Raw genomic sequence first — 11178 nt, 5'->3', positions numbered from 1 at the left:
TGCTCCACAGGAAGCCTGCTTCTCCCTCTCCCACTCCCCCTGCTTGTGTTCCTGCTCTCGCTGTCTCTCTGTCAAATAAATAAATAAAAAATCTTAAAAAAAAAAAAGAAATGGAGGAGGTGAAATTTGATCTGCTACTAGGGGAAAAACAAAACAAAACAAGAATTCATGTGAAAGAGCAGAGAAACTTAGGTGAAACAGATCCCATAAAATCCCCAAGTCATTCTTAGCAATGGTGGTAGAGAACCTCATAAACAGAATCTAAGAAAAAAACACAGGCCGCTATTATGCTCAAACTAAGGCATTTTATTAGCTGGCTTTACACCTTAAATAATATCTTGGTTACCAAACGGACAGTTTCCACTAATTCCAAATTAAGCTTTCAAAAGTTCATTTGCTGGAGGAAGAATATTCTTATGCTCAACACAAAATACCTTTCCTATAACCTTCAGGAAATCTTTTCTTAGTTAACTAAAAAAAAAAAAAAAAAATTGCTCAGGTTGAATATTAACTGCCTCAACAACCCAATTTAGTTACTTTTCCTTAAAATGTGTGCAGTAGAGTTGAACACTGTAAACATTTTGTGGTTTGGCTGGAAGTAGAGTTTATTTCATGATGACTGAATGTCTTCTAATACATATTTCTGATAGTTTCCATAAACCTCAGCAAAGTCAATCCATTCACTAACATTTCAAAGGGAAAGCCGGTTTTTTAAGTGAAAGTGTAATATTAGCCTTTCTTTGCCATTTGGCAACTTGAAATTTTTGCAGGGGTGATGATTAATACTTCTTTGCAGCTGATTATATCATTTTAAGTTTCTCTCTCATTTAAAAAAATAACCAATTGCACATTGTTCCTTTAACTGAACAACTGGATTCTTTAAAAACAGAGGTTAGCTATTTCATTGCGTTTGGAAACATGGTAGAAATTCTGGCTCATCATTCTTTTATCTGTAAAAGAAAAAAAAGAAAAGGTGCTATAATTTAAAGTCACATTTTAAAAAAAACAAAAGGAAAATGGCAGCAATATAATCATTATGTCAAGATGAAACTTTTTTTTCCTGCTACTTTTCCCCTTCCCCAGTCATGCTATTTCTGAGATTTACTACAATCTCTCCATTATTTTCCACAAGAAACTGTATCTTATTTCTAGAATGCTCTTTCAGAAAGAATGCCTTGGCAGACTGTGCATTAGGTAACAACCACAGAATGCCAATTACTGTGCCAAGTGCTTTGTGAGAGCCTTTCACTTCACAACTGTGGGAGGTAGGTTCTATTACCCTGTTTTTACAGGCAAATGAACTGAAGGAGAAATGTACTTGTGCTGCTAGGAATCAGTAGGCAGCTGAGCACCACAGCCTTCTGGCAGGATGCATGCATAACTGAATTTTGATGCAACATAAAGCTCTACGTTCAAAGTAGACATCCCATTAAATGAATTGAATAATTTGTATGCAGAAAACAATCATATGAAGTATTCATTAAAAATAGAATATTTCTAAGATTTATATTAATAGTGATTATGTGGAAGAACATTTAAATTACTGAAGTTTGCTGGTTTGCCTCTGGCTATTTTCGCCAAAACTCAACTGCACCTTACATTATACAACAGGTCCTTTTCAGAAACATTAGTTGAACTTTCTGAGTGGATCATTTCAAATGCATGGAGAACCAGTTATTAAAAAAAAAAAACAAAAGTAATGTGGGCTCTTCTAGTAAATGGAATCACCTCCCCCAATTCCTTTGACTCTTAAAGACTGTGTTCGCATAATGTAAGGATTGCTTACTTACAAACCTATTTTTCAACGAACTTACTTTAATTCTGAGAAACATTTTTAGTGGCGAGGACCGTTCAGAAGTCTCACTATGAAAAGTTCTAAAACCAAATATTTTCTTGCCATCATTTAAAAGAAATGTTAATATAAATTTTAAAATCTTGTTCGAGTACTGTAACTGTGTTCCCCTTAAGGCACAAGCCCTCAGGAATTATTCTTACAAAGCAGTAAAGACAAGACACATGGACACACAAGCAACACCCTTCACAGTACCTCCGTGACCACGCCCCCCGCGATCGTGGATCCGCTGTAGCGCAGCATGAACCTCCCCAGCTCTTTAAAGTCTCTGTACAGCTCCAGAGCCACTGGGCGCTGTGTCTGCAGCTCCACCAAGGCACTCTGGCCTTTAGTCAACAGCCTAGCAAAACAAAAGGTGGATGGGGAACAGGGATAGCCCATACAGGTGAATAAACGCAGTAAGAGACTGAAAAATAAATACTTCACATTCGATCAACAAATCAACCTTCAAAAACTTAAAAAGAAAAAAAAAAAGTCTTTTTAAAATGAAAATATATGCCTTTGTATTTTTCTGGGTTAGCTGAAAGAAATGAGAGGAATGATTCTAGATAGAAGAAATAGTAACTGGTTCATTTTATATATATGTATGTATATATGTATTTTTTAAACCAGTCTTCCAAATACAACTCTTAAAGGACCTTATAACCTAAAATGCTCAAGGAACCTCCAACAAAGCCTTCCCTTTCTTCCTCATGCAGTTGAGAGGTTCAATTAATAAGGAAAGTAAAGAATTTTCATTTTAAAAGAGGGCTACAATGTAAAATTCTAACTGGTGGATTATGTGTTAGAAGTTATCTAGGACAATCTCCTAGTGCCAAAAGACTACTCTAAATTTCTCTCTTTCCCTCCCTCCTCTCTCTCACACACAGGAATAGTGATTCTCTAACAGGGGTTCAGAATAAAATCACTTAAGATTTTTCCACAATATGATGTTTGTAGGAAATGAAGGTGGGGGTGGGGGGAACGGGGTACATGAGCCTGACTGTAAGCAGTTCATACAAATACATACACCAAAATCCTAGTGCATGCACTCATCTAAACTTACTGAAAGACTAGAACCCAAAAGGGGGCACTTTGATAGGTTCTCTAATTTAATTTTGATGTGCTCCAGAAGGATAGAAGATAGCAATTATAGACTCTCCTTCTGAAAAATTAGTTCAGGGACAGACAGATTAGAATAAGCCAAACAAGTTTCTAAAAAAGTATTCCAAAATTTCCAACTACTGGTTTTGGACAATTTCAGTCCAAAGTCCCACTCCTAAGAAAGGAGAGCATCTAATATATTCATTATTTGCACTTAATTTTGTTTTTAGAAAGCTGGATTCCATTCCACATAAAGCAATTGAGTCTACAGTATACCTGAAGTGGAAATGAAGGAGAGAGACCAAATGGTGTTGGTGTAAAATAAGAGAAAAGCTACAAATAAGGGGCCAGGGAAAATTAATATGAGAATATATTAAAACCTAGCATCACTGAGCAAAGGACTTTGTAGCAGAAGCAGGGAGGGGAAAATTCAAGATTAGATATGATGAGTCAATTCTAGATTGAGAATTCTCCAAATCACTTGTGCGGGTCCAATAACCTGGCTCCTGCCAAAAATAATATAATGCATGTGAACCAACGGACTAGGTTAAAATCCTGACTGCCCCTTGCTAGCTCTGTGAACCTGCACATGTTATATAACCTCTCTACACCTCAGTTTCCTTATCTGAAAAATGGGGAAAATAGCATGTGTTTCATAGGGTTGCTGAGAATATAAATCATGTGAAAGCGGTGTAGGAAACAGTGGTCCTCAAGAAATGTTAGCCATTAGTTATAGTTCTCAGAACATGATGCCACGCCACACTCATGCCAGAAGCTAAAGACTCAGGTTAAAAATGAAGAACTATCAGTGACTACACTGAAAAATGCACAGAACTGTTGAGTCACTATGCTGCACACCTGAAATTAATAGAACACTGTATGTCAACCATAGTTCACTAAGTTCTTAAAACTTATCTAAAAAATAAAATAAAAAGAACTATTAAAGAACTATCTTTCAGAGAGACATTAAGTAGCCCTTTCTTCCTAACTAATGGAGAAACAGGCATGGGTTCAGAGAAGTGTGAAGACCCTCTCTCCTACTCGCAGCGGACCTATTAATCCACTAACCACCTCTGCCCTCTTACACAGGCACAAATGAGGAGGAACACCCAAAGACCGAAAAAAGGGGATTTTGGGTGGGATTCCCCATAGGACTGAAGTGAGGAAAACCCCAAAGCTGAAGCAGCCAAGCCAAACTGTGGTCAGCCTTTATTGAAGTAAGGTAAGAAACTTAAGTTTCTCAGGAAGTAGCACTTCCTTCTGAAAAATCCCAACCTTGTCCCAACCAAAGGAAACTGTCCACATTTAGGCCTGGATATTAATGGTAATCAGAGGGAAACAACATGGTGGTGATCACCTCAGCTTAAAGCTCCAAGTGGATTCTGAGCAGAAAGAAAATAATTTCTAGAAGCTACACAGTACTATGTAATTCACTCTCTTCCTGGAGTGTTCTTAGCATAAAGAATGATTCTCATTAAGGGGGTGACAAGATAGTTAAGAGGATCACTCAGCTGGAATGTGGAACTAGTGGCTAGGCATAATTCAAATTCATTCTTTAAAATGTAGAACTGATTTTTTTTAAGTGCCCTTTATTTTTACATCATCAGCATCTAGGGCTTGATATATATATACATGTATATTTATACTTCCATTTTTATACACAGTTCACACCTGACTGCCACCACCCGCAACAGAAATTGTATCTAGCATTCACACCTAGACAGGAGCTTCAACCATGTGTTTTGTGTTTCTTTTAATCTAGTTTTTGAAAAGAAAAAGAAAGATTTCTGGCCCAAGTAAAAATAGACTTTACTTATCACAAACAAATATTACCAAAATGAATTATCAGTAAATAAAAAATCTGCTAAATTGCTTGTGTTCACTATTTGTGCATTTTACTCACTTTGGCTTCTTCTTTGTGACTTCACCTGTGCTTTTGTTTAAGACACTAATCAGTCGTTTAATAACAGCAGGTTCACTGACAGTCTGGTAGTGTAACAGCACCTAAAACAAAAAACTGCCACGTCAAAAAATACTTTACCATACATCTGTGGCCTTTTATTTTGACAGTCACATTTCATCACATTTTTACAGCCGGCACTCCTGCCTGGACCTTCCAGGGTCTCCAGCTGCTTCCTCTAAGTCCCACACTCTCATCAGGGTGTTCTCTATTTTACTAAGGGAAAAAGGTCACGGAGCCAGTTCAAGTTTCTCCTCCACCACCTTACTGTGTGAACCTTAGTAGATCACACAACCTTCCTTACAGGACTGTGAAGAGAACTGAACAGGATCAGAGACAGTGCCCAGGAGAAGGGATGCTCAAGAGATGCGAATTGCTCTATCATAAAAATGAGGGAAGGTGGATCATGTCATATTCAGCAGTACTTAATGTATTCATTGTTGGATAATGAGAATAAGAGATTCTGTGAGAGTGTAGACAGGCTTTGAAGCCAGGCCTGACTCTACACTTTCCAGATGTATGGTTTGGGGCAAGTCCTTGAAAAGCCCTTTACCCTCAACACCTCCAGCCTCAGGTTCCTTACCACTGAGGAAAATCAGATGATGTTATTTTGAAGTGGTGCCTAGCACAAGGTAAATATTTAGTTAACTGATGACCATAGATATTCGCCATTACTGTTCATGTTTTATGTGTAAGGAAGTTTCATATCAAAAAAGCTAAGTAAGGGGCACCTGGGTGGCTCAGTTGTTAAGCATCTGCCTTCGGCTCAGGTCATGATCCCAGGGCCCTAGGATCGAACCCCGCATCCAGCTCCCTGCTCGGTGGGGAGCCTGCTTCTCCCTCTCCCACTCCCCCTGCTTGTGTACTCTCTCTGTCAAATAAATAAAACCTTAAAAAAAAAAAAAGTCTAAGTAACTTAATGTGGCCATGGTGACATATTTCAGAGGTGAATTATATGCTGAGGTCAACTGGAATCTGAGTCAGACTGGCTATTCTCATGCAAATAATAAGCACTGAGTGCAACATGTCTACGGTAGGGTATAGTGGGAAGACCAAATACTAAGGAAGTGGCAAAGCTAAAGTTTCACTCGTTTGAAATACCATTTTATGCTGTTTGCTTGAAGAATAACACTAACACCTCTACTATGAAATTTCCTGGCTGAAACAGTTTGTACATTCAGAAAATAGAAATACCAGGGGATTTGTGGATGCACAATCCTGGACTCTGTAACTTTCTAAAAACCAAGTCTTTCAATCGGCACTTGGTTAATTCTGTCTACTTCGCTCTCCAGAACAATGCTGTCCTCAGTCCAGGACCATCCTCTCTTACCCGAGTTAAAATGCAGGCTCCTTCCTGACCTCTCTGCCACCACTCTTGTCCCCTCCCACCCATTCTTCCTATGTCTACCAGACTGATTTTCTAAAAGACAGATTTAATGGTATATCCTTGCTTTTTTAAAACCACAGTCTTTAATTCCACTACAAGGCACCAAGGCTCTTCTCAACCTGTCACTTACTTCTCCAGCCTCATCTCTCCCCATCCCTCTCGCATTCTCTGCTCCAGACACACAGAGCTTCCACTCCCTACATGAACCAAGTCCTTTCTAACCTTTAGGCTTTTACACATCTTATGCTTCTGGCCAGAACACATCAGCTGCATTTGGTTAATTCTTACTCATCCTACTCTACCTCTCTTAGAGTAAAGCATCACTTCTTACAAGAAGCCTGAACCCCCAGTCTGAGCTAGATCCCTTCCTCTGTGTTCCATAATCCCACACCATAACATCTCACCTTTATTGTAACTGCTGGTTTTTTTTTAAGATTTTTATTTATTTATCTGAGAGAGAGAATGAGAGATAAAGAGCACGAGAGAGAAGAGGGTCAGAGGGAGAAGCAGACTCCCTGCTGAGCAGGGAGCCCGATGATGTGGGACTCGATCCCGGGACTCCAGGATCATGACCTGAGCCGAAGGCAGTCGCTTAACCAACTGAGCCACCCAGGCGCCCCGTAACTGCTGTTTTAAGTGTCTGCCATCCCATGTAAATATAAGCTCTGTAAGACTAAGAACTATGTACACCGTGCCAGATACTTAATCAGCGCTCAGTAAGTACTTGTGAAATAAATAAAAGAATGGAGGAATAAGAACACCTAAAACATATGGAGGAAATCAGTCAGGTGGTGTTCCTTTGTCTTTTTAAGGCACAACTGAACCTCCATTACTCTGCAAAGGCAAATTAGTTTTTGGTTTTTGGTTTTTGGGTTTTGTTTTTTGTTTTTGGTTTGTATTGTTTTTGTTGTTTTTATCAATGGCATTTAATCATTATAAACTGGAAACATTCCAGAAAAATCTAACGACCAACTCTTAGGGGGAAAAAAACCTTCCATAATGCATGGTAAAGTCACATTTGTGCGTCCAAAGGATTCAGGGGTCAAATACAGACCAATGTATAACATAAATGTAGGTCTACAGATCTAAGAAACATTTCTTTTGCAACAAACAGGTAAATAAGCAGAAGTCCATTACTTGGCTCGGGTGTGACTAAGAAATTGGTACTGGTCTCCCATCCACGGCTTTCCAAATTTGAAAGAATAGAGGCACATGAACCTAGTTAGGTTTCCTACCCTATTTGTGAGCTATGTGTAGGTTCCATCCAATGAAGTGGATGTGCCAGTATGGAGTAAGTTTTATTTGTTTTTTATCTCCACAACATCTTACAGGTAGTAGCTCAAAAACAAAAAACAAAAAACCCTTGTGGAACACACGTGTGAAAAAAATCTACATGCAAATTAAGTGGAAAGTAATTATATATTAACATTTAATTCATATTATATATAACCAAAGTCACCTATAATTCAAAGCAGTCTACAGCATAATGGAAAAGGAAAAGAAAGTACTCAATTTCAAAGTGGAAAGTACTGAGTATGAGTCCTGGCTTAATCACTTCTTGTCCAGATAGTCACCACCCCCAAGTCTCCTATTCCTCATCCTTAAGTGCAGACAACACTAATGCAAGTGCACAATCTTATCTGCAATTCCAAAAGTCAAAAGATTGGAAACCTAAGTTTTTCCTAATTCTGCTATAAACCTATTTAAGTAGTAAAACAGCACTTGAAGTAAGGCAATTTACAGTCCTTAGTTTTTTCACTTAGCATTAATATTAATAGGCTGTGGTACAGAATGATTAGTATGTTTGATTACAGGGTGTTGCCCCACTCTCTGTCAGGGGTTTTACGTAACATACATGCACCACATCACCTTTCTATTATCTGAATATTTCTGCATTCTGAAACACACCAGCTTGAAGAGTTTCAGATAAGGGTTGGGACTCTACTTCATATGCAGTTGTGAAAATAAAATTATAAACTATAATGAGCCACATAATGTTAGGTGGCAAAATAAGCCAAATTATTATTTTCCTTACACCTCCAGGTAACACTTATTATAAAATTATTAATGCATATAAGGTCAATTAGTTTGCAACAAGGATGCCAAGACCACTCAAAAGAGAAAGGACAGTCTTCACAACAAATGGTGCTGGGAAAACTGGATATCCACATGCAAAAGAATGAAGATGAAGCCTTACTTTACCCATGTACAAAAAATTAACTCAAAATGGATCAAAGATCCAAACAAAAGAACTAAAACTATGAAACTCATAGAAGAAAATAGAGGGGGAAGTGTCCTTGATGTGGAATCTGGTAATGATGAGAGGACCTCATCAAAATTAAAAACTTCTGTACATCAAACAGCACTATTAAAAGATCAAGAAGACAACCCACAGAATGAAGAAAATATCTGCAAATCATGTATCCGACAAGGGATTAATACCCAGAATATATAAAGAAGTGAAAAGATGCTCAACATCACTAGCTATTAGGGAAGTGCAAATCAAAAGCACAATGAGATACCATTTCACGCCGAGTTTGCCTATTATAAACACACAACAAAAATCACCTCCCCCAACACTAACAAGTGTTGATGAGGAAGTGGAGAAATCAGAACTGCTGTGCAGTGCTGGCAGGAACACAAACTGGTGCAGCTACTCTAGAAAACAGTTTGGTGGTTCCACAAAAAGTTCAACACGGAATGACCATATGATCCAACAATTCCACTCCTAGGTATACACCCAAAAGAATGGAACTTGGGGGCTCCAATAGATACTTGTATGCCAATGTTCAACGGCCCAAAGATGGAAACAATCCAAACGTCCACCAACAGATGAATGGATAAACAGGTGGTGTACACATACAAAGGAACAGCATTCAACCTTAAAAAGAAATGAAATTCTGATACATGCTACAACACTGATGAACTCTGACAACATTACGTTATGCTAAGTGAAGTAAGTAGGACCCAAAAGGACAAAATTGTATGATTCCACTTATAGGAAGCACCTGGAATATGCAAACTCATAGAGAAAACAGAATAGTGGTTACCAGGGGAAAAGGGGAAGGGGTAATAGGGAGCTATTGTTTAATGGGTACAGAGCTCCAGTAGGGGATCAGGAAAAAGCTCTGGAGATAGATGGTGTTGATGGCCCCACAATGTGAGTGTACTTAATGCCACTGACCTGGACACTTAAGAATCATTAAAATAGTAAATTTTATGTCACAAAATATTTTACCACAATAAAAAAATGCAGGAATGTAAAGTCTAACCCATTCTTCTATTTTTTCCTTCTTAAATCGAGTTTACCATATAAACCAAGAGACACATATTTCTGTAGACACTACATATTTCTGTAGTGTCAAGATATTAGTCCCTGGGGCGCCTGGGTGGCTCAGTCATTAAGCGTCTGCCTTTGGCTCCGGTCATGACCCCAGGGTCCTGGGATCGAGCCCCACATCGGGCTCCCTGCTCAGCGGGAAGCCTGCTTCTCCTTCTCCCTGTCCCCCTGCCTGTGTTCCCTCTCTCACTGTCTCTCTCTCTGTCAAATAAATAAATAAAATCTTAAAAAAAAAATAGTCCCTAAATAGTAATTTTTAATTGCTTAGGGAGGCTTTTCTTGGTTTAAAAACAAAACAAACAAAAACTGAAGGTTTCGTCCCACAACAGGTAAACGACAAAACACAACTGTTTTTTCTGAAACAAATTTCATCCGGGTCTTCGTGAATCAATATACGCGGGTGGAATTGCATAAAAAGCAGCACTGACAAACTTTCAATTCATACGTATTTCTAAGAAACTACAGTAGACAGGAAGACAGTATTACTATTGAAAGTAACTACTGACCTCTTGACCTCTCTGCATCTCCAATGGCAAAAAAATTATTGCTGCATGAGTAAAAACACGCAGTAACCAACCTCTCCAGCTTCTCCGCACTGGACATACTGCTTTCTAAGAACGAGGGCCATTCATTCATAGCAAATTAGCTGTAGTTTCTTGCTTATCAAACATGAATTCTAGATATTTAAAAATTAAATATTTTCAACTATAACCATTTTTTTGGGGAGAGAAACTTTCACTCCTTTTTTAGCATGTGGGGGAAATGGAATATGAATTATAAAACTAAAATACTTCAACAGTATCTTATAATTTTTATCTGATTAAATTTACATAGAAATAATTATAAAGGATTATAATCAAAGCACATGGTTATCTCAAATAAAGGTGTATAAGTATAAAATGAATTTAAATGAGCTAAATAAATTTATTCCCAACCTCTAAAACACTATCACTAACTAAATTAAGTTTAAAGGTCAATTACTATTATTTTCTTACTTTTTATTGCAATAACGCATCAAATGATGAAAACAACCTGTCTGTATTTTCACAGGCAAGCTATTTACTTCCACTGAGAAACATTTTTTGTCGTGCAAATTTGTACTATATAGGCTGATCAAGAAAAGAAAAGCCTAATGGGGAAAACGTCATCTGTTAAGCGGCAAAAACAAAGTATTAAACTATAAGCAGAGTATGGCCCCCAAACATCTGAAAAAAAATTACACATAAGAGAAGGAATTCATGCAATTCACAAGTAGTATGTCTTCTGGCTAAGTAACATTACAGTATAAAATCCCCCTCCTTCCCATAAATGTGTATGTTCAAATGATGCTGGGAAATAATAATCTACCAAACTAACCTCACAGCTTGCAGGGTTTGAATGTATTGCTTCAGCCCAATTAAAGTTAATTCTATGGCAAGCATCCCTAGAATATACTCATAAATACCAAACATGCACACGTAAAAAATCATTAAAATGTAAAGTGTAGAGATAGTTATGTATTACGTAATTATAGAATATTCTTATCTTTTGTTTCCAAAGTTTTATATGATAATGTA

General features: G+C 37.8%; 1 protein-coding gene across 2 annotated transcripts in view; it reads right to left on the bottom strand.

Annotated features, from left to right (window-relative positions):
• Window positions 1-289: 289 nt before the first annotated feature.
• Window positions 290-11178, bottom strand: part of HBS1L (HBS1 like translational GTPase) — an 86406-nt gene continuing 75517 nt past the window's right edge. For both annotated transcript variants that reach the window (XM_027601352.2, XM_027601353.2), the window contains 3 exons: window positions 4839-4939; window positions 2048-2192; window positions 290-950 (listed from right to left, as the gene is read on the bottom strand). In XM_027601352.2, the coding sequence (XP_027457153.1) occupies window positions 939-950; window positions 2048-2192; window positions 4839-4939 (258 nt within the window). In that variant the 3' untranslated portion in view covers window positions 290-938. The remainder of the gene's footprint in view (window positions 951-2047; window positions 2193-4838; window positions 4940-11178) is intronic.

Source organism: Zalophus californianus, chromosome 7 (assembly GCF_009762305.2).
Source record: "Zalophus californianus isolate mZalCal1 chromosome 7, mZalCal1.pri.v2, whole genome shotgun sequence".
In the NCBI taxonomy this organism is placed as follows: Eukaryota; Metazoa; Chordata; class Mammalia; order Carnivora; family Otariidae; genus Zalophus; species Zalophus californianus.
This window is presented reverse-complemented; position numbering and strand designations above follow the sequence as displayed.